This window comes from Pseudorasbora parva, chromosome 24 (genome assembly GCF_024679245.1).
Source record: "Pseudorasbora parva isolate DD20220531a chromosome 24, ASM2467924v1, whole genome shotgun sequence".
NCBI lineage: Eukaryota > Metazoa > Chordata > Actinopteri > Cypriniformes > Gobionidae > Pseudorasbora > Pseudorasbora parva.
The window spans coordinates 26,941,815-26,967,006 of NC_090195.1; the positions used below are offsets into that span (position 1 = coordinate 26,941,815).

The following is a 25,192-nucleotide window of genomic DNA, read 5'->3' on the forward strand; positions in this document are numbered from 1 at the left end:
CATGATTTCTTTATTAACACATTAGTGGTTAAGACATGTGACATTACAAGAGAGTATGCATAATCAGCTACACAAGCAAAAAAAAAAAAAAGCAAAGATGCTGAAAGTAGAAATTTAGCAGAATTACGCAATTGTTGAAATGATACAATCTGAGCAACGAGGAGAATTAATGTATAGCATCTGAGAAATGTTTGTGCTCTTAATAGCAAGTAATAGTAATAGCAGTGATTCATAATCTTATGCATTTAATTCAAGATCTGGAGGTGCTGATGACATTAGCTGTAGTTTTTTTGCAGTTCATAACTATTTTGCTCATTATAATGTTTGTGCTCTTGGGTCTACAAATTCATTGCTCGTTGATCTATTATAACATTACCACACATGTCCACCAGGGGACGTGCAAATGTCACACAAACAGTATTGCAGTTTACGCCTGCAGTGCCATTCTGAAACTGAGATCGTTTTATTTCTCTATGAGGATAAAAGGTGCATTCATGTAATAATATTTTGGTGTTTCTATGGTTTCAGAACAGTGTAACAGTCTATTATTATACTTTTAGACTATTATGTGAAAGCCTGTTTTAAGGAAACTATTCATTAAACTCCAAAATATATAAAATATATGTAAAAAATTAGCACTTAGAAGCAATACTTCAGGTTTTCTTATCTTGTTTTGTTCTTCCACATCCTATGAAAAGTGAAGAACAGTCTGTAGCTCTATGAGACTAAAACAAGAAAAATAATAAGTCACACTTTATATAAGGTAGCCTTAACTCCTAAACCTAACCATACCTCAAACTCTATATAAATCCATAGTCTTGTGGGTATGTAAAGTTAGTGCATAGTAGTTAAGGGCACCTAATATCAAGTCTGACCAAATAATCTTCTAGTACAACAGAACTACCTGTCCAAAAATCTGTTGTTCATTTGATCAAGCCTATCTATTTCACTTAGTCAAAAATTGCAGGTCGTTCTTTCCAACTAGCATACAAAAGTTCCCAGATATCTTATCGATCAGCATGCCTAGTCCCTGGCCCTTACCAAACAAGATGAAGTCAAGGAACTAATTTATTTGGACTAGTACAGTAAATCTCTCAGTCACACATACATAAGGTGAATGGAGTCACCTTAAATTCGAAAAATGTTGCTTCTAGAAAATACGTAAATACACACATGCAAACGGACACATTCACATTCTCCTGCAACATCCAACATCTGGATCAGCAGTACAGCACACACGTTTGTGGCGCCTACACACTAGAGGTTATAGTATGTCAGAGAATGCTGCAACACTTTAATGGGTGCAAAGGCTGGGAGGACAAAAATCAGGGTTTGGCGAAACGGATGCTCTTGGATCCAAAATCTTTTTTTGGCAACAGTTCATTAATTCCAAGGGGTTATTAATTCAAGGGGTTGTGCTTTCAGAAATCATATTTTCTACATTGACATTTGATATCAAACTGAGACGGCTCATCAACATGGTTAAAAACATAGCTGATGCATTTCCACCCATCAAATGTTCTGTTAGAGCTTCTCTAATGCATAAGAACCAAACATACACACACACACACACACACACACACACACACTAATCGCTGTCTCTGTCATGGTCTTCCACCAACACCAGCTCTTCTCCCCTCTCCAGTAGTGCCCTCATCTGGTGGCTTTCTTCTGTCTCGTCGTCATCCTCCACCATCTCTCCACCTTCCATTTCCATCTCCATCTCATCTTCTCCCTCCATCACTGCGTTCTCCACCTCCTCTGTTTCCCCGACAACTTCCACCATCTCGGTTCCCTGGATCTCCACTTCTCCCTCACGGATCTTCTTCACATGGAAGGTGAACGGTGGAACCTTGTAGACGGCCGTTTTGGAGCGGGCATAGATGATGTGGTCAGGAGTGAAAGACTTTAGCACCTTCTTCTGTGAGGTTTTGATCTTCTCCTTGCGCTCGGGGTTCACAGACATGCGATTGCTGAGTTTGCCCATCTTTTTCTCTATGTTGTGACGTGTTTTCTCCAGGTTCTCTCGGGTCTTCTGTTTGGTCTTCTCGAGGTTCTCCTTGGTCTTCTGCCTGGATTTTTCAAAGTTCTCTTTGGTCTTCATCCGAGTTTTCTCCAAGTTCTCTTTGGTCTTCTGTTTGGTCTTCTCCAAGTTGTCCTTGGTCTTTTGCTTGGTTTTCTCCATATTTCCCTTGGAGAAAACGGTTTTGATGTTCTGGACGCGTTGCAGACTGCTCCGTTTGATGCGCTCTGCTCGAGACTCCTCAATGGTCTCCTCGATCTCCACCTCTTCTTCATCAGAGGACAGGTCCAGATGAACTTTCTCTTTGTCTTCTCCTCCTTCCTCTGCGGCCGCTTTGTGTTCACCTTCAGCTTCTCCTTCCACAGGCTCTGGAAACTTCATAGACTTGGCCACATTTACTTTTGAAGGTATTTTCACCTCGTCCTGCAGAGAGACACCAAAATAGTCATATAATTTATGAAGGCAAGCACACATACACAATCCTTTAAACAATTGTCTTTCTTTATAATATAAAGAAATAATCTAATAAAGAACCTAACTACCACCACATGCTACCATTATTCAAGCACTACTAACTATTTCTGCAGAAAATCTATTTTGCCCACAGTTTTATCCTTCTCCTTAAGGAGATGAGAAATGAATAAGCTTCCTTTGCCAAAAGTGTGTAACAGATCCCCAAACTAAGCACCGCCAAAAACAATCAATGTCCTGTCTTTATTTTACCCATTTAATGGCCCTATTGTTCAGCATCCGTACTAGCATTGATGGTGACCTTACTCACGAAAGCTGGGTTCACAACAAGACCATTATTAGAGACCGAATTTCATTTCACTGGGGTCACTGTTAGTATTTTATGTTTGTAGGGTCACTACAAACACTATATGATGCATGGTGGTCATCTTTAAACAGGGTATTCTCACAAAAATGCGTATAAATAGTACGAGTGTGCAATGTCGTGGAATGTATACGCCAAAACTCATTTTGGCGTGTCTATGGCACGCTGTTTTTTGCGTGCATATGATACGCATTTTATGGCGTATTATACATACGAACCCCCCACCCCACCACCCTAAACCTACCCAAGCGCGTGTCATATATACGCCCCACTACCCTAAACCTACCCAAGAACGTGTCATATATACCCCCCACCACCCTAAACCTACCCAAGAACGTGTCATATATACGCCCCACCACCCTAAACCTACCCAAGCGCGTGTCATATATACGCCATAAAGTGCGTATCATATGCACGCGAAAAACAGCGTATCATATGCACGCCAAAATGAGTTTTGGCGTATATTTTCCACGACATTGCACACTCGTACTATTTATACGCATTTATGTGTGATCGGGTTGCTTTAAAAGGTAATTACATGAGTCACTTTCTTTTTTACTTGTGTAAATATTACTTGTTTTAGCACAGTGGCACAATGTAATTGATATACCTTCTTTATGTGATGTGATAGACTGTATAACATGTATAAAAGTTACTTTCAAAATTGAACAGGTCCCCACAGATAGCCCCTTTAAATGATGCCAAATAAGCATGTGCAGATAATGCAAATGAAATAGATGTTTACAAATATATATAAATAAATTCCTACAGAGCCTGACAAAGGGAGAACATGCACGTCTCACTGCTGTTCCTCAACAGAGTTTTTGTTTTCTTTCTTTTGTTGTTCCTCCATTCTTTCATCGCCCTTCCCTTCCCTTCCGACCTGTCTCCCACCCTCCTGCCCGACCCTAATTCTCAGCATTCCATCCCGCGAAGCCCCTCGTTCCCAAGAACACTCTTTTTCTACCGCACAATGCTCCGACTTGTTTGTAAAGGAGACATATTTTCCGTCACTGTGATACATTGAGTCATCCCATTTTGCCCTGTTAATGTCTCTGCCAACATTCCCAGGCCAAACTAACAAATACAATGAAGTCTTTTCCTATTGTTTGATTTTTTTCTTTCGATAGCATCAAGCTGGGACAAATGATTTACACAGAAAACAACAACAAAACATAAACAAACAGGGAATAAACAAACGTGTCAGTAAGCTTATGGTGAAGAAAAGGTCTTTGCTGCTTCTAAAAGTGTTTGTATTTGGATTAATCTAATACCCCCAACCACATATCAAAACAGACATTTGTCTTCTTTCATACCTCTTGCTCATACTGCACATAGGGATGGATCTATTTCAAATTGATATATTAATGTCATAATATTTGGGTTGTACCATCCTCATGATTTATCTAAGTTCAAGAGTTTATTTTGTGTCAAATAGAGAAATAAATATTAGAGTAAACCAATTATTACGAACAATATGAGCTCTTTCAAAGTCAAATGTAGCGGGCTTTGTGGCTCCTCCCCACTTTATGAAGCACAACTCACACAGAAGTAACTTAAAATTGATTTCCAATTGCGCAGATTTCCATATAAAAGGTTAGATTTCATCTGCAAAATAAGAAAACTGCACCTAGTACTTGGCTACAAAAAAGAAAAAGGTCAACTAATGACGTTTGCGTGGTTATTATATTCAAAAACATAATGAATAAGTAATAGGCTATGTTCTATGGTTTTGGAGCCTAATCTCACGAAAATGCATATAAATAGTACGGGTGTGCAATCTCGTGAAATGTATACGCCAAAATGAGTTTTGGCGTGCATATGGTATGTGGTTTTTCGTGTGCATATGATACGCACTTAATGCCGTATTATACATACGGCTCAGCACCAGCATACTTTGACTCGCTCCTACGAGTCTACACCCCCACCAGAAGCCTTCGCTCAGCTAATGAGCGAAGGCTTGTGGTACCATCACAGAGAGGCATGAAATCCCTCTCTATAACTTTTTCTTTCATTGTTCCTGATTGGTGGAACAATCTTCCACCCTCCATACGCACGACAGAATCACTCTCTTCATTCAAAAGACAGGTAAAAACTCATATCTTCCATGTGCACTTGATCTTACATAAAAAATAAATAAATAAAAAAACTCTTTCCTCCTCTATTTCTCCTTTCTTCTTCCCTTTTCTGGTTTTTGCTACTCTGAGTAGTGTACAAATCTTGGTATTTAGGGCACTTTTTGTGTTTCGTTGCCTCTTCTTGACGGATCGCTTCCTGTTCTCCTGAGTTGTAAGTCGCTTTGGATAAAAGCGTCTGCTAAATGCATAAATGTAAATGTAAATGTACGGATATTGAATATTAGTTAAGTAATAGTTACTGAATGAGACTGGCGTCACTAATAACTAATAGGTAACAAGGAAAAAATATAAATAATTGCTTATTAATTACTTATCACAACATTAACATGTCTAAGATGTGTTTTTTACTCTCAATGTAGTCAGAAAATGCTTCACTAATTACTTAAGAGTCATTATGCAGGAACTTCTAGTGATCTGGACTATTATTTTAAAGTGGAAAACATTGTTAGTAGATCACTAGTAGTTCTTAAAAAATTGTCCTTTGTTACTCTGAATAAAGTAATAAAATGCATCACTAAATACTCAAGTAACCAATCACTCTTCAAGGACTACTGTTGATCTGGACCATTATTTTAAAGTGAAAAAAACACATTTTCCACTTTAAAATAATAGTCCAGATAACTAGTAGCTCCTGCATAACAACTAGCTAACACTTAAGTAATTAGTGATGCATTTTATGACTTTATTCAGAGTAAAGAATATGATTTATTACATCTCAGACACACAATAATGTTGTGATAATTGGTCAGTTAGTTAATACTTATTAATAAGATTAATCTCAATCAGTAATCATTGATTAATTAATAAGGAACTATCTCCTAAATTCGATGTTACTAACTGATTAGTTCAGCTTGTTTCTATATTAGTTATTAGTAGTAGCTGAAGTGTTAATGTAGTGCTACTTATTAGTCCTGCATTACTTCCTGGATAGTTGTCTATTAATAACGGACCATTATTCTAAAGTGTTACCAATTTGTTAATTTAAATCAAGGTAAGTTTGTCCATATTTGACCCAAAAATGGGTTAAAACAACCCAGCATTTGTTAGAGTAGTAAATCCATTAGCAATGGTTAGAAAACTGTGCTTGTCAAACTATTTCTTGGGGTCAAAGTAAAGCCTGCCGGTTAATTTATGGTCTTTTTGCATGTATCTGATAAAACAGTGGCGATCTGAAGAGGTCATGAAGGGGGCCAGATTTAAATCTAGGTCCCCGCAAGCAAGCTTCATGACGTATATGACAAACAACACACTACCCTAATGAATTTAAAGGTCATGAACTTAGCTAGGGACTAAAGCTTACCAGCTAACACAAACAGTGCAGAGACGTCTCAAGTATAAATTAATAAAGTTTTATTACACAGTCAAAAGTATGGACATTTCTGTCATAGGGAAAGCACTCTAAAAAGGGTAAAATATGCAGTCAGACCCGATGAAGTTCTGAATATTAGAAGGGCATCTAATCTAAGACCTAAAGGTCAAAAGGCCACTGATCTTGTGAAAAACAACATTCTCTAAAAGCAGCTGTAATGGAAGAACAGTAACATGTTAGAGGAAGTCAGGCAGTCACCTTGGTGAGCCCACATCCCAAAGTGCCTCTCTCAAGTTAATGTTGCATTGTTCTGCCGAGTAGAGAGGAAGGGAAACACGCACTCCAGCACTAGAAACGATTGGAAAATGTGAGTAAATGTGTGTATGAAGGGAACGATAAGAGCTGGGGAGTTACATTTCACATTCCCAAGAAAAATTCCCTTTGAACTTGATCCCTTTTGAAAGGCTAGAAGAGCCTGTCAAACCATGAGACAGAAATCACTTTATTCGTTATTAATTATACACTGTACGGTCCATATTTAGTACAATCTGACTGTTCAGATTTAGTACAGTTTGTCTAAGATGCATGATGATTTTGCTGTTTGCACTGTGGATTTGAGAGAGCATAGTTTAAACTCCTATATAGAAGAGAAATAACAATAAACCAACATTGACTTAATGTGTACATGACATGGTCTGTACAGAGATCTATAAATCTAACTACAAAATTTGACATAAATTTTTAATGGTGTACACTTTAGCATATTTAAAAAAAAAAGTACTTAATATGGTAATAATACATTTTAAAAGGTGCAGTGTGTAAATTTTAGTGGCATCTAGCGGTGAGGTTGTGAATTGCAATAAAAGAGGAGTTGCAATTGCGGAGAAAAAGAGGAGAGCCCTTGACAGGGTTGCCAGGTTTTCACAACAAAACCACCTAATTGCAACTTAAAACTGTGTTAAAGTAGCCCAATTCTGCAGGAAAACCGCAGACTTGGCAACACTGGCCCTAGGGAGGCAGTGTCTCAGTGGTTCATGTAGGTTGTCTACAAACCGGAAGGTTGGTGGTTCTATCCCCGGTTCCACCTGACCAAGTGTCGAGGTGTCCATGAGCAACACACCTAACCCCAGCTGCTCCCGACGAGCTGGATGGCGCCTTGGATGGCTGACACCGCCGTTGGTGTATGAATGAGTGTATGAATTGGTGAATGTGAGGCAATATGTAAAGTGCTTTGGATGGCCATAGGGTCTGATGAAAGCGCTATATAAATGCAGTCCATTTATCGCAATTCGTGTCCACCTGAGGTGACGTCCTCCGTCCCTTTTTCAATGACGTACGACTCGCATTTACTGGGGAATATCCGATCTGACCGCTTACATGGCAGACGCAAATGTATGTATCCGATTCAAATTTTCAGATTCAGATTTATTACCACATATAAGTGAGACCTGAATCGGATCTGAGGATATCGGAATTCATGCGTTTTTTTCCTTCTTTCACATTCACACGTCATATCCGATCTTTGCCACATGAGAGGGAAAAATCTGAATTGGGACAGTTAAAAACATGCAGTGTAAATAGGGCCTTATATCTTATAGAGAACATAGAGAAGCTACAGGGCCGACACAGGACAAAAATGTTAACGTCTGAGAGAACAGAGAGTGACTAACGCGGTTAGTTTGTCCGTTTAGGGCTACTGTAGAAACATGACGCTGCATGTGGTGACTTCACTGTAAGGGGACCTGCGGTGTATGGGGATTGAAATGGCTCATTGAAGGTAATAAAAACATAACAGTATGTAAGGTCACTGAAAACATAGTTATGTATTGCATTTCTCATAAATACCACACACTGCTCCTTTCAGTGTAAACCTAATGTAATGTTTCGTAACTGCATATTAATTGCAATTCAATAAAAATGTATTATAGTTCAAATAAGTAAGTTTTATTTTAAACTGATTTTTTGACCAATTTAAGTGGGACTTAAGTATATATTTAGAAGTACTTTCATAATCCTGTTGTCTTTAAATATGGTTTAAGTGTAATCCCACCATCTCACCCTTTACACACAACAAAGTTGCCTTAGAAACAAGTAGCATATGGTATCTGAGTCAGTGTAGCAACATGTTCTAAGGAATGAGAAATAAATTCCTCCTTTCTCATTTCTCATTCTGTCTCTGCCTCATGGTGGTCTGGGAAGAAAGTTGGTGTCCTGCAATGCTTTCTCCCTTTTTTCTCCCTGTTCTGCACATACAAAAACACATGTGCGTGTGTGCATAAGTACGTATGATTTGCTTTCAGAGACTGCTTGACTTTTCCATGAGCCAACCACAGAAACATGGAGGGCCGTGGGCTACAGAGATTGACATAATATATGAGCACAGGAACAGAAGAGCTGTTTGTGTCTCTGAGACAGTTAATGTGCGTGTGTGTTAGGCACAGTGTGTACAAACACAAAATGAAACAACGAGAGTTTTTGACTGCGTATGTGCGCATCACATGGTGTCTGGTTTGGTTAACTCTCTATCTATCTTTTTGTCTCTCTCTCATGTGTTTGCAGGTATCAGCTGGCTTTATGACCCAACAGGTCAGCAGAAATGTCCTTTCCCTTTCTGTATCTCTTTTGTCCCTTTTTTAGATGAAAACAAGTTTTTTTCCTCACATACCACAACTTTATATCTCCACAGAATGAGATGGCAAAAAAAAAAAAAATCATAAAATGTTTTGGTTCACCACAGAGTACTTCAACAAAAAACACATTTCTGTCATTATACATCGTCTTTCCAAACCCATATGCTGGAAAACAAAAGTCACATTTTTAAGGACCTAATTCCTATACTGTTTAACTTTAACCGGTTTAGTGAACCAGTCTTTCTTTTCAAGTGGACTGAACAATTTATAAAATTAAATAAAAAATCTATTTCTCACACAGTTGCTATAACATGGATTCAGAAGGTTTAGAATTTAGTTTTACTGCATTTATGGTGCTTTTAATCTTCTGAACATTAATGACAAGCAGTCATTGAATGTTAAAGACGTTCGCATTAAGTTTTCTTCAAAATATTATATTTGTGTTCCAGAGAAGAAGTTTTAAAGAACAAAATGGTGTAGTTTAATGACAGAATTCTCATTTTTGGGTGAACTAATCATCATTAGAACAAGAAAGCGAGCTTAAAATGTTTGCATGTCAGCAGACTGATAAATGAAAACACTGTGTGTGGATGGTGGAATATTTCCACTGCCTCACAGAAGCGTCTTTTTTCAGTCACATGTGAAGAGTTCTTTCACATCTGCCTGCCTCCAGCCTGACGTGTCTCTATGGCGACGAGGGATTCCCTCCCAAAACACCCTCCGCCCCACCTTTCCATTCAAAAGCCAGCCACCACACCCACAAGCTCCGGCACAGGGTCAGAGTAGAGGGAAAATGAGTGGGTGTGGGGTTTTCCCAAGAATATAGCTGGATGTGTGGAAGGGAATCCTCTGTACTTGTTGCATAACTTTGTCATGAAAGGAAATGAAAACGTGGAACTCCAGGATAGGGAGTACGTGTGGAATGTGAATGTGTTTGTGGAGCGCAAATGGGTTTGGTGAGGGAGTTTCACACACAAAAAACATAAAAACACACAACAGTGGCATTTTTCTTTCTTTAGCAGAGAGAAAAAGCTCACAATCAGAGCTCAAAAATATCACTCAAACTTCCAAATCCTGCTCCTAGAGGTCCATCAATTTTAACTTTTTCTTTTTTTTTCAACTTTTAAGTGAATTTAAAACAATATTCACATGAACCAATTAAAAGCAATGTCACATTTAGCTGTGCCTTTACGATATATACTAGTGCTCAATGCTAAGGTTTTTATTCTAGATTCAAGATTTTTACCTGCCCTGCTAAAATGCACATTGTTTTTGACCCATGTAACCTTGTAAATAGTGTTTTACGATTTTGAGGCAGCTCTAATAGCTAAATAGAAATTGAATAATCAAACTGTAGTCTTCACTGTATAAATTATAAATCGACTAGATTAATCCTTATTAAATCTACCAAATTTATTCATTCAAGAGCAGTGAGTGATTAACATTAAGCACAGAAAGCAACAGATTTATTCAGTCGCTCCTCACCAGATCCAGGGGGAAGGGTTTTGGTAGGTTTAGTGTTGGGGTAGGTGTAGTCTTAGGGTTCACACTTGTCATGTTTGGTTCGATTAAAACGAACCCTGGTGCAATTGCTCGGTTAGTGTGGTTCATTTGAACATATGTGAACTCTGCCATCCGAACCCTGGTGCGCACCAAAAATGCGGACCGAGAGCGCTAAAAAGATGGGTTTCGGTCCGCTTCCAAACAGACTCTGGTGCGGTTCGATTGATATATATGAACGCAACACGGACCAAAGACATGTAAACGAACCAAAAACCGGATGTAATGTCACAAGATGTGACGCATAGTCAGCTGATTTGACGACGCGGAAAGATCGGTGTATCCAAAATGAATAACGTACGTTAGAGGGTAAACGTAGAGCAACGAGGAAGTGCCTCATCAATATTTGGTCCGACGAGCATGTTTCAAAAATGCCAGAAAAAACGCACAAAAAGCATACCTGGTTCTTCTCATCAAAGGACCCGTGTTGCCCGTTTGACGGTACAGACGACAGAACTGCCGTCTCTTTTCTGCATACAACGGAGGAAATCCTGCTGCTGTTCATGAGTTCTCAGCTGTTAAAAATAATGCGTACACGCATAAAATTATAGCGTTTAATCCAGCACACAGCACTGTTTTGAATGTTCGGTAAGCAAGCTCCTATGTCATATAAGCCGACTGCCTTTGGTTCGGTAACTTTAGGTTCGCTGTTAAAAATGCCAGTGTGAACGCTAAACGGACCAGGACTATATGTTTTGTTTTTGTTTTTTGGTCCGGACCAAACGAACCAAACTAACCGAACTACAAGTGTGAACGCAGCCTCAGACAAGCAATGGTACACTGACCATGGGCTGAAGGGGCCTGATGCATAGAGGAGACTTGTGTGTTACGTTCTTTAAAGGGATACTTCACCGCTTTTTCATATTAAACTATGTTATTTCCTTAAAAAAAGGAGTTGATACATACCTCTCTCATCTCAGTTCGTGCACTTAATCGCTCTGACACTGGTGGCATTCTGATAGCATTTAGCTTAGCCCACTAAGCCCAGTTCATTCACTATGGTACCAAACAGAGATAAAGTTAGAAGCGACCAAACACCTCGATGTTTTCCCTATTTAAATACAGTTACACGAATAGTTGAACAATTAAGTATGGTGACATAAAATAAAACGTGGCATGTTTCTAAGCGGATTAAAAAGGAGAACTATAATGTATGACGGAATAGCACTTCTGAGAGTACTTCGACTCGGCACAGTAAAAAGTCCCGGCTGAAAAATCCTCCCTCACATCTCCCCCTCCCTCTCTCATTTCTGTCAATAGGGGATTTATTAAAACCATCTAGATGTATTAGGCTGCTGTCACTTAAAGGTTTAGTTCACCCAAAAAACAAAATTAGCTTATATGGCATTCTTCTTTCAGACTAATAAACTCAGAGTTATATTAAAAAAGTCCTGGCTAATCCAAGCATTATAATGGCAGTTACACAGCTCAGTTGGGTTAATAAAGGCATTCTGAAGTGAAGTTTTACATATGGATATTTTTCTTACACAAACGCGCCACTTCGCTTCAGAATGCCTTTTTTAACCCCCCGGAGCCATGTGGAGCAGTTATATGATGGATAAATGCATTTTTATGGACTTAATAAATGAAGCAACAATTCACTGCCATTATAATGCTTGGATTAGACATTTTTTTTATTCTAACTCCTATTTTATTCGTCTAAAAGAAGAATGTCATATACACCTAGGATGGCTTGAGGGTGAGTAAATCATGGGGTATTATATCATGGGAACTAATCCTTAAGACTTGGATGCGGAACTGCACACATCCTATTTTCTCACAACTCTTTACGTTCATTTAACTCTTTTTAACTCACGGTGCTTACAAGGATACTTGACAAAACGGGAATTTTAACATAACTTATTCAAGCGCAACACAGAAATAGATGCAATGCTGCCGTGCTTTCTGAAGCGGCATTTTACAGTGCACCAGTACATATTTTAGTTGTTTTTTTATTGCGCTTAATAGCACTTGAATGAAAGCGAGGGTGATCATATACTGTAGTGCAGCAAGGGATGGCAGAAAAACAGATGCAACGTTAATTGTGATAAATATTTTTAACGTGTTAAACTAAAAAAATACATATTTAGATGCTACATTCCCTGATGCACTGTCAGCTTGTTCAAGGACCAGCTTAGACTTTTCCAATATGGCGGACGGTTTTTCAAAGCAGCCCATAGAAACAGCCACTCCGCCAGTCATCTATGTATATATTTCTATGGTGCCACCTACCAAATAAAAGGACTTTTAAAAAAAGTGGAACTAAGGCAGTATTCCCAAACATTGATGACTTGCGTTTTTAAAGGTTTACCTTGGTTGCTATAGGTTAGGGTTAGTTACGTTCAATACTTAACACAAACTTTCATTGGACTGCGGCCCTGAAACTGTAGCCTTATCAGAATAGACTGAATTCAAAGTCTGAAATATTATTTTATCGTGATAATCCTTACTTATCATGCTAATGGAGGAACAGAAGCAGAAAGAAATGGGAAAATATTTGTGTGGACAGACTCTGGGGGAAAGAAGAGTCTATTCTTTTCAGCTGTTCTTGAGTTATTTTCTCTCCTTTAATGATTCAAAGAGAGAGAAAGAGAGGGAGAAAGAGATTTGACTATATAAAGTGATGGTATGCTGGCTTTCCCTGCAGGGAATATTGTTTGATGAATCAGAGGCTGTTGTTGAGATAGAGAGAGCTGCTAGGCTATTCAACTGTTACAACACCAAATTAAACTGTTTGATGTCATAAACACTGGCTGTTTCCATAGCAACTGCTCAACAATATCTTCATGGTGACCATCAAGACAACTGTGGCAACTGTGTGCTTAGTAATTGCGGCTATCCTTGAAGATCCATGTGGAGTTCTGTGTTAACTTTAGGAAATCACTCATGCTATCTGCTATGCCATCTGGCTGAAGGCCATTGGAACACACTGCTCTAAGAAAGTGAACATTGGCATAAAGCATCTGGAACTCACAAAGCAATTCTTTATTTTCAATTCATCAACAACAGACTATTCAAAGATGTTTCCTAAAGGTTTAAGGCATGCGCATGGAGCAACTCATGCGTTTGCTGCCATGTTGAGTTTTATAAGCAGTTTCCAGTCTGTGGTAAGCTGTAACCCATTTCTTAAACTGACGTTTTCCTATATGCAGTACAGTGAAAAAATATTTAGCTTGTTATTCAGAACATGCAATCGCTGTTGGTTCGTTCTGCCCGGTGATTTAGAGCACTGTCTGGCACCATGATCATGGTTGCCATGGTGCTGCTGAGTTACTCTTTCCAATAACAATGGAGGAGAGAGGTTTGTGTTTACACAGAGATTTATGACTGTGTGGAACATCAGCACATCCTCTCTGTACAGCCGTAGTAATGTACCAAATGCTCCCCACAGCAAAATAATGATTCAGACTTATGTTTCTTATTTTTACAAACCTTGTTGCTTCGCACCAAATGATAAACAGATCTGAAAATTAATACAGATGCTTTCAAAGTTCAAAGACAAAAGGATTGCCTTTGATAATATATCATGCTATTGGCAAAAAAATAATACATATTCAATTGTTAATATTTCATGGTTTAAAGCTGCGAGAGGCAAAGTGAGAGCAACCATTGTGAAAAGCTGTCATGTTTTTGGTTTAAATAACTTTTTTTTACTGCCAAAAATTCTGTCATTAAGTACTCATCCTCAACTCATCCTCCAAACTCGTAACACTTTTGTTCAACTTCGGAACACCAGTGAAGATCTTTTGGATGAAATCTGAGAGCTTTATGTCCCTCCGTTGACAGCTACACAACTACCACTTTGAGGCTTTTCCTCAGTAAAAAAGAAAAAAAAAAGTATATATAAGTGATAAGCCACAAACTGTCATTTTTCTCCGCTAGAGGTCGCTTTATTCAAAACAAAAACAAAGGCATAGCTTGATGATGCCTTGATATCGCAGAGCTTTTATTATGCTGCAGACGACCTCTTCTGCTTTTTCTGTTCATGGGTATGTGGGGTAACGCTGTGCTGGTTTCTCATATTAGATAAGTTATGTTATAATGCTTCTCTTTGCGTTTGCAGACACAGACACTTGTTGCACACTGCAGTAAGCTAGATCTAGCTATATTAGGCATGATAAAACATGGCCTTATGGATTATGTAATTACACAAGTCAACAACATATATAACTGTTCTAGTGTTTTTTTATTTATATTTTAATCCAAAAATCTTACATACTGTGCCTTTAACGCCATCTCTTGTGATACTTTTGTTTGATGTTCTGAAGGGACGGGGGGATCTTGTGTTTTCAAAGCTAGCTTGCTGATGCTAGCCACTCTGATAATCGCCTACCTTATCTAGTAGTTGAACTTCGGTGGCACTTTATTTTACAGTCCTGTTCCGCATGTAATTAGAATACTATGCATTTGTTATAGTAGGCTAATTTAAATGACTAGGTAATAACCAGGTACTATCCCTAAACCTACCCCTAAATCTAACCTTAACCACTGTAGTTACCTTATGTTACCCAGTACTTTTTTAGTTAAGTACACTGTAAGTATATGTACGTGCACATACTGTAGAATAAAGTGGAACCTGATTTTTTTTAAATTACAAGTAGATTGTAGCTCATACAGTTAAAAGGATTCCTGAAAAGAAGGAGAAAATGAAAGAAGGAGGGTAAGAGATCGAGAGCAAACAAGATAAAGCCTATACCAAACTGAGAAACATGGGCCAAAAGCCAGAGCCATGCTGCTACGCCTCATGCCTGTCTGAAGATTAACTGCACAGAAAGAAATCAAAAAGACACACAGCACTGGGCCGTGCCAGCAGTGGATATAGCCATTCATTCTGCTGTTCCCTTCAGCTGGACATGATACTTTCTGAACGTCTGCTCCAGATCAATTAGAGAATAGCCCAACCTCATCTAGCCCTCTCCCTCTCTCATAATCAAACAACTATGCAGTGAATCCTATTTATAGCAACCACTAGTGACTTTCCTTCCCTTCGCACAGATGTGTGTGTGTGCTATAGCTGTGTTTCAGAAGCCCAGATGTCTTTCTGTTCTCATAGCTTCACCCTGCATGCTTCTTATTGTCTTTCACACACTTTTCCTCTAATTTTCTTGTTTTCCTGGTCTCATGCGCTGTCTTTCGTTCTCTGTTCGGTCAGTGGAGAAAGCCCCTGCCTAGCTTCCAAAGTGACATAAGGCAAATGGGCTTTTCTACATGACGTAGACAACAGGAGTATTTCTGTGACTTTGCCATATATGGTCTACCAGTGTAATGGGCAGATAAAATACATTAGTAAACTTACTCCAGTATGTGATCAGTGTTCATTGAGTAAGTTACATGATACACTAGCATTCCAGTCTCTATAAGGTGGACAAGATCCAAGTTGTTCCTTCTTTTTTCTCACACATCCCTGCTTGTTTGAAATATCAGGTCTGTTATAACAACATGTCTCCATCTCAAAACATCTACTACTCATCCATGTTGAGAATTTATCATCTATTTAAACATGGAGTCTCCCATGTTTTGTACAATATGCATTCGACAGTGTGTGAACCATCTTTAGTTTTAGGCATTATAAAGTATCTATATGTTAATAAGGGCATAATGTGCATGATTTGATAAATGTATCATATATTGACCTACATCAATCAGGCATAACATTTTGACATTATGATTATATTGTGTTGGTCCCCCTTCTGCTAAGCCCTGATCTGTCTAGGCATGGACTCCACTAGACCCCTGAAGGGGTGCTGTGGTATCTGGCACCAAGATGTTAGCAGCAGATCCTTTAAGTCCTGTAAATTGAAAGGTGGAGCCTTCATGGATTAGACTTATTTGTTCAGCACATCCTACAGATGCTCGATTGGATTGAGATCTGGGGAATCTGGAGGCCAAGTCAACACCTCAAACTCATTGTTGTGCTCCTCAAACCATTCCTGAACCATTTTTGCTTTGTGGCAGGGCACATTATACTGCTGAAAGAGACCACAGCCACCAGGGAACGCTGTTTTCAGGAAAGGGTGTAAATGGTCTGCAACAATGCATGTCAAAGTAATACATGGATGGCAGGACCCAAGGTTTCCCAGAAGAACATTGTCCAAAGCATCACACTGCCTCCGCCGGCTTGCCTTCTTCCCATAGTGCATCCTGGTGCCATGTGTTCCCCAGTTAAGCGACACACACACACCCGGCCATCCATGTGATGTAAAAGAAAACATGATTCATCAGACCAGGCTGATGCTCACATGCCCACTGCTGGGGCTTTTGTCAGTGGAGAGGGGTCAGCATGAGCATGAGCAATTTGAGCTACAGTAGCTTACACGGGCCAGGCCTTTGCTCCCGATGTGCATCATTGAGCCTTGGCCACCCATGACCCTGATGCCGGTTCACCACTTCTTCCTTGGACCACTTTTGATAGATACTGACCACTGCCACTAATATGTCTAACCGTGGTGCCGTGATGAAGAGATAATCAGTGTTATTCACTTCACCTGTCAGTGTTCATAATGTTGTGCCTGATAAGTGTATGTCAAAAGTATGTTTTGTTTTTTACTTTTATTTAGTAAGGATGCATCAAACTGTTCAAACGTACGAGTAAAGACATTCACAAATTCTACAAAATATTTATATATAAAAACGCAGTTCTTTTATGTTTTATTCATCATATATGTCTGGGGGGGGGGGGGGGGGGGGGAATTACTGATACAGTTATGTATAATTGTGACTACATGATCACAAATATTGCTTGTGATCATGATTTCCACAAGAATATTTGGCAGCACAACTGTTTTCAATATTGATAATAAAAATAATAATAATAAAAATAATGATAATAATAATAATAATAATAATAATAATAATAATAATAATAATAATAATAAAGGCTTCCTGAGCAGCAAATCAGCATAGAATAATTTCTGAAAGATCACAATATTAAAGACTGAGAAATCAGCGTTTTCATGACAGGAATAAATATATATTTTATAATATATATTCAAATGAAAAAGTTATTGTAAATTGTAATAAATATTTAACAGCATTACTGCATTTTTATCAAATAAATGCAGCCTTAGTGATGTGTATTGACCCCTAATTTCTGATTGGTATACATATTTGTGTATAAAATGGTATGTGGGTATGTGTGTGTGTGTGTGTGTGTGTGTGTTCTACATGGTTTATGAGGAGACCAATGTGTATAATGACATGGGATTACAAAGTAAACCAAATGGCTTAAAAATAATACTAAACTGTGTATTTATTTCATGTAGAAAAATGCAGAATGTTTTCTGTGACGAGTAAGTAGGGTTAGGGGAATAGATTATACAGTTTGTACAGTATAAAAATCATTACACCATTGGAGAATATACAAGCACAACCATACAAGTGTGTGTGTGTGTGTGTGTGTGTGTGTGTTGTGTGTGTGTGTGTGTGTGTGTGTGTGTGTGTGTGTGTGTGAGTGTGTGTGTGTGTGAGTGTGTGTGTGTGTGAGAGAGAGAGAGAGAGAGAGAGAGAGAGAGAGAGGAGAGAGAGAGAGAGAGAGAGAGAGAGAGAGAGAGAGAGAGAGAGAGAGAGAGAGAGAGAGAGAGAGCTTGCACCTTTTTACTATATTATTAAACTGCTCACATAACAGCTATCAGTAACAGTCATAGGAAATGTATTCAACATTTTGAGATAAAGTTCAGGCCAATGAGCTGTCAGGATTTTGGAGGCAGGGAGTATCAGGGTGTGAAAGGTACTGGCAGGTTTATAAATGCGTGATATACTGGGAGGCTGGAACGGAATGGTTGAAAAATGGAATGAGAAGCAAAAGAGCTGGATGGAGACAGGGGAGTTAAAGGAGTCAGGATGCCTGAAGAATGAATCAGCACGGTAAATATGAGCTCCACTTTGTAAAGACACCACACCCTACAACCCTCCTCTCATTCCCTTTCCTGCTTTAACTGAATAGAAGAATAATAGTAACTGGAATACATCTCGAAATACATACCCAGAGGGCCCAAGAAGGAACAATGAATGTTTTAAAGGTATCTAGCATTGGTACCACTTAATAATAAATAAACAATAATACTTAGTTATATTATAAAAGCCGTAATCCAAGCTTTATAATGGCATTGACTGTTGCTTTTTGAAGTCCATAAAAATAAATCTGTCTGTCAAATAACGTGCCACACCGGGAGGTTAATAAATGCCTTTGGAAGTGAATTGCGGTTGTGTACAGTATATATATATATATATATATATATATATATATATATATATATATATATATATATATATATATATATATATATATATATATATATATATATATATATATATATATATATATATATATATAATTAATTAATGACATTTTAATTTTCCCATTGTCCATGACCTAATCCAAAGTGAGAACAGTTAATACAGTTTATACGTTATTAAGAACACATAACAAACGTTATCTAAATCTTCACATTTGAGCTAATAAAGTGTTATGTGTTATCCAATCATTTTTATTGTACCTGTATTTTCCATTTTAGGAGTGGGGATAATGAATTTAAGTGATGGTGTTTATATATGCATATACATACAAATACTACATGCTATTTCTTAGTAGCCTCTATTGTTTTTGGATTATTTTGCTAACAGAAAAAAAAAAAAAATGATATATATATATATATATATATATTATCATGACTGACTGCAAGAGAACCTTTTTACAGTGGGATTAGTAATCGAAAATATTTGCATCCACACTACTAGGTGTCAGTATAAGTCCAAGACATCTGCCATATCGGCCAGTGGATCATAATAAAATTAAAAAAATACAGAGGTCACTTTTAACACCCACCTAAATATCATGTTTCACTCATAAATCTGCCTTAAGTAAGATTAGCTGCACATATAGCTTAATGTTGACAATAAATAAAGAGATTCCATAAATAAAGTGATTGTAAAAATTGAAAAAAATCAAAAAATCCAAAACTACATTATAATAATGTGATGCAAGACTTTTACAATTACCTGAAACACATCACACACAGCTAGCTGGTGCCAACTGATCTGAAAAAAGCCTTTTGTCCCACTCAATTGAATATCAAACACGTAATGAAAAGAGAGAATGAATTATGTCAAAAGCATGTTAGCACAAGATATAGCGGAGAGAGAGAGACAGTTGGTTGTAGCAGCAGCAGATGACAGGATGAATGTGTGTGATGATATAGAGGGGTCAGAAAGGTAAAGTACTTTGCAGTACTAAATTGTGACACCCCCAGGCATCGTTCTACGACTACGATAACAGCTTCTATCTGCTTGAAAGAGAAAAGACAAAAGTTGCAATATTGACCATTTTGATTTATCCTATTGCTTTTTCTACAGGTGGCCCGTCTCCTCTTACTACTGTCCCTGCTGTATTCTAACTACATTACATTTTGTATAGCTTCCTGTAGTATGCCAACTAGCTTCCACAACACTGCTTGACAGTCCTTGTTATTCTTTTCACTTGGAACAGACAAGCTCAATGGGATGATGAGAGGGGTGTCTCCTTTTGGGCAGGGACACAAAAACTCCCCTAAACACCCTCTAACTCATGACCCTGGAGTGTCTGTCAGACAAACATTTCACAAATGATGAAATATGGAAAGCTGGCCTACTGTGCTGAAGGAGACAAACGATTAGATTGCTCTTTGTCCTAGAAACCATTTCAACACACCCGTGGGACATGCAAATCAGACATGCCTGTAATTATCTAATGGTTAGATTTGCATGCCATTGCTGAAAAGTCTTGGCTCTGATGAGTTCAGCACTCTGCATATGACATGCATTAGGCCTGAAAAGTGTTTGATTTTAAAGGGATACTTCACTGTTTTTTCATATTAAACTATGTTATTCCCTTAAATAAAACGAGTTGATACATACCTCTCTAGTCTCAGTTCGTGCACTTAATCGCTCTGACGCGCGGTGACGATCATTCACTATGGTACCAAGCTAGATCAAGTTAGAAGCGACCAAACACCTCCACGTTTTCCCTATTTAAATACAGTTACACGAATAGTTGAACGACCTAGTATGGTGACATAAAATAAAACATGGCGCTTTTCTAAGCGGATTAAAAAAGGAGAACTATAATGTATGGCGGAATAGCACTTCTGAGAGTACAAAGTACTCGTCACAAATTGGTCTTTACCTCACAGCCGGTGGGAAAGAATCGGGATAGGCCTTGGGCAGAAATCATGTTCATGGAAGCGATTATTAACATTACTGTTGTATGAAGCAGAGCAGGATCGAGTGTTGAGGAGCTGAGCAAGACCGCTGGTGCGATTGTTGCGCAACACACGGCTCGCAAGCAACAGGACTTTTATTATGACGGGACACAGTCGCCGGCGCCATTTCCGCTTTTCCGGTCATGAGTACGAGGTAACACAGCTCTGCTAATATGACGCAATTGACAGGCGACAAGCTGTGATATAAACTAAACTCTATTGGGTATTTTTTTTAAATGGGAAGAGGTGTTCGATATGTCCTATCCTGTTTCAGTTCAAATTATGTCAACACACTGAATAAGGCACTTCAGTGGGCCTTTAAAAGGTCTGATACAAACGTTACTGCTACTTTTGAAAAACATGTCACAGTTACTAGACGACAAGAACAGTCCTCCGTAGGATAGACCATCTCATTTAACAACGTTCAGTCTGACCTTTGCAGTTTTCAAAGGTGTGGCCTTTGGAGTCCGAGTCCTTCCAAGGAGGCAGCCTTTGAATTGGGACCTCTTGACTTTCAGCATGCTCAATCAGCCACAAAGTCAATAACAGGGGTCAGACTAGGGCCAACACATTATACATCAAAAAACTAGGCCAACAGATGCTCAACAATGGCCAAAGTTTGGTCAGCAGCTGACCGTCACCGTCTGTAAAAGAACTAGTCACTTGATTTGGTTTGTGCCATCATATCTCTGAAAGATATTATTTGCCACTAGCCATTTTTTTTCACTTTGAGTTATGTCTGTGTAATAATCTATACTTTTTATAACATAACATTTTATAACAAAGGCTACACCTTTTTCTATTCAACTGTAATATCACTGTAGTACCATTTATATAATATAAACCACAGTTTATTTTAAAATATATATATTTTATATATAAAAGAACAACACCACTAGTTAACAGGTCAGCCAGATGGTCTCTTCCTCAAGTGGGCTGGTGACTCTTGGCCAAAATATACTGATATAGACCACAATTGACACAAAAGTGTGACAATTGTAGACATTAAAGCAAGAATGCATGTTGTATAATAAATGTACGCAATGCATCAACCAAATATTCGCATCTGTATTTGCACTATGTTTCTATATAGAACAAAACAAAGATGGCTTGAGCAAGTGAATGAAGGAACAAATTGGTGAAAAGAGTGGAATTCAATCTTTCTAAGCTTGCAAAATAACAGGGTGGAATTGTGAGCGACACACCCTCTCTGATGAGCGAAGGAAGGATATTGGGAAGAGCAATTAGCGAAGTGTGTGTGCATGGGGCGGGCAGCACCAGCCTCTTCTGACTCACTGTGTGGAAACTCTGAATGTTCTTGCGCCACTGTGCAAAGCTGCAAGCTATTACACATTGCATTATACAGCCGAAAAAACCTCTAACTACAGACAGACTGTCTGAGTAAATCTCTGGCTATTTTTGCATGAAGCTACCCTTTTTCTTGCTTTTCCCCCTTCTCCCCTCTACTTCTGCTCTTACCCTCTGTTCTTATTCTTCCATTCCCTCTTTCCCTAACAAACCACTCCCACCCTTTTAAAATAGTCTCTGGATTTTGCTTGTGGTATTTTCCATCTCTGAGAAAAAGAAAGAGACCTTCTCTACATTAATCCAGCATGACTGCCGTGTTGGAGAGAGAATGCATGTAAAAACATGTCAGCGTTGGTTTAATCTGCAGCCATCAAACAGAATCCTGCTTTTATTAGGCAGCAGGTAGCCCCACTACTAACACGGTATGTGTGTCCGTATGTACATCAGTTCACACAGCACCGTTTTTTCTCTTTCTGGAATCATAATACATTAAAATTAACGTAAAAAGCATTTGTACACTTAAAGGGATAGTTCACCCAAAAGTCAGCCATCTAATCTCCCTCAAGTTGTCCCAAATTAGTTTTATTTATTCTGCTGAGCACAATAAATATATTTTGAAGAATTCTTCAAAATATATTTTTTTGTGCTCAACAGAAGAAACTAATCTGGGACAACTTGAGGGCAAGTAAATGATGACAACATTTTTGGGTGAGCTGTCCCTTTAAGTTACACCTTAAAATATCTGAATGTCATATGTTAAAAAGATGCTTCTTCTTCTCAGAAGTCTTTTGTTCATTATTTTTGCACAATGGCATTTACTCATCTGGTGATTTTTAGTAGATGTATGAGGTCAGTTGTCCTAGAAGAGTAATCACAACTATGAACATTTCACTGTAAACATGACCAATAGTCTTTTTGCTCTTAATTTTACTACTAAAAGTCTGTAAAAAATAGTGTACTAATATGAAGAGATTTTCCATACAGATTTTTCACAAGTGTTTTACTCGTATTTTGAATCATGCATGGCTTGTAGGAAATGTCTGTAAACTTAATGAAAAAGGTATTGGTAATTTCATACCATTATGTTTTTCTATAGATATATTTCCTTACAGTATATGTGACTTCAGCTTCTTGTAAAATGTTGTTCTTGAAAAGTGGGCTTATACCTATATTCTGTAAAACAAGTGACAATTGGTTTGATATTTTGTTATGTAATGCAATGGCATTCATGCATTTAAGCATGCAAACACTTTTTAGGGCCACTGTAACAATTGTTATATTTAATAATGCTAAGATGTGTTCATTTGAACCCAAAGCCACACCCTACCAACTATGAATGTGACATGTGATGTACCCTACACTTTACATTAAAGTAGTTTACAAATGTATAATGCAAATCACATTTACAAAACACAGTTGTGATATATTGTACAAAATATCTTTGGAAATTATGGTTCAATATTCCAGTCATTTCTTCCAGACACCAATAGCACTAAATACTAAAGAGCCTTTTGCTTTGTTCCTCTTGAAATAAAGACACAGTATGTCTCAAGATTTGCTCAAATTTGCACACAAAAAAACCTGATATTTGCAGTCAGAAGTGAAGTTATTTTCAATATGAACGTTTCTTAACAATTTCCTCCAAGTTCTGTTGTGCATTTTTAGGTCTATACACTCTAAAATATTGAAAAATTTAAAAAATGTTTGGGTCAAATATAGACAAAACCAACTGTTGGGTTCAATTTCTTCAAATCCAGCATTTTTTAGTGTGTACTCTTATTGCATATCAACAATTGTCATTTGTCTTCACTGTTATTTTCCCTAGAGAACTTCAAGAGAAACACTTAAGACAATTTTGATGCTTCATATAAATGTAACTCCTGAGCTTTGAAACCTGAGCAATCCTAGATGTTGTCTGTGTAAAGACCCCTCACCTGGTAGATCATGACTTTGAAGTTTCTTCTCTTCAGAAGTTCGTTCTCGTTGCTCTCCAGGCGTTTGATCTGCACACCCTGTTTCTCCATGTTCCCCCGCACCGTCTTCACATTCACGCTCACCTTGCGCACCTTCTCCAGCATCTTATTGACCGTGTTTGCCGTGGTGGTGTGGCTCTTGGACAGTTTGGTGAGTTCCCCCTGGATGCCCGTTACTGATCTCTCCATCTCCTTTTGACGGGCTTCCAACCCAGCCTGCGTCTGCTGGATCTGGTCCACAGCTCCGATGATTTTGTCCAGCAGCGCCAGGACCATGACTCCATTCATCTCCCCTTTGTCTCCCTCACCTGCCTCTTCTTTCTCACTAGCATCTTTAGCTTTGTTCTCAGCGGTGGCTTCATCTTCATCATCAGAACCTGGGAGATTGATTTCATCTTCAGAGATCTCAGTAAGGGATTTGTGTGGCTCAGGCACCTCCAGGTGCAGATGGCTGTCTTCAATCAACTCCATGTTTAAAAGCTTAAGAATCTAGTAAAATAAATGGAATGTGAAAGGATAAAAGCAGTGGAAAGTTCTGTGTCCTTACTCGCCTTTCTTTCAGCTCTCAGGATTCCCCTCTAGAGTTCACCTAACTGTTCCCTCCTCTGTCACACTAACCACATCTGCTCTCCTCTCTCACTCACTCTCTCTCTCTCTTTCTCTCTCACTCTCTCTCTGAGTGTGTTTGGGATCTGGCCAGAGAAGCAGAGGCTGGCAAGCAGGCTATGGACAGTCTGTACTGCATGAGCGCTGGGTCGTGAATGCCACACTTTCCTGTGAAACCCTCCAGACAAATCAGCTGCGTGCCAGCTGCCTTCCTCTTACCCACTGACACTCCCCCTGCACAGTGTGTAGCTCTATCTGTGTGCGTGTGTGTCTGTGTGTGTGTTGGAGTGCAGTGCTCCACCCAGTGGCCTGCAATGGGACCCCATACATAGTAAGTAAAAAAAAAAAAAAAATCATAAATGAGATCCTAACTTTTTCCCATGTCAAGTTTACATTTAGAGAGTAAGACGTTCCTGGGTCAATTATTTTCTCAATCCTGGGAAATCCAAAAAACATTCCTGCCCTAAAATGTAGTCCTAACCCTATCCCTACCCAAAACCTCTAAAATAAGAGGGGAATAATGATGTAAAAGGACCTAACCCTGGTTTTACTGGTTGTAACTTGACATAAACTGT

The 25,192-nt window shown here is 38.5% G+C and overlaps 1 protein-coding gene across 1 annotated transcript; it reads right to left on the reverse strand.

The window, feature by feature from the left end:
• Nucleotides 1–24,780, reverse strand: cavin1b (caveolae associated protein 1b). The gene is made up of 2 exons (XM_067435140.1): nucleotides 23,973–24,780; nucleotides 1–2,446 (listed from the first exon to the last, which is right to left on the reverse strand). The coding sequence occupies exons 1-2, from the start codon at nucleotides 24,480–24,482 to the stop codon at nucleotides 1,589–1,591; spliced, it is 1,368 nt and encodes a 455-aa protein (XP_067291241.1). The 5' UTR covers nucleotides 24,483–24,780; the 3' UTR covers nucleotides 1–1,588.
• Nucleotides 24,781–25,192: the final 412 nt, after the last annotated feature.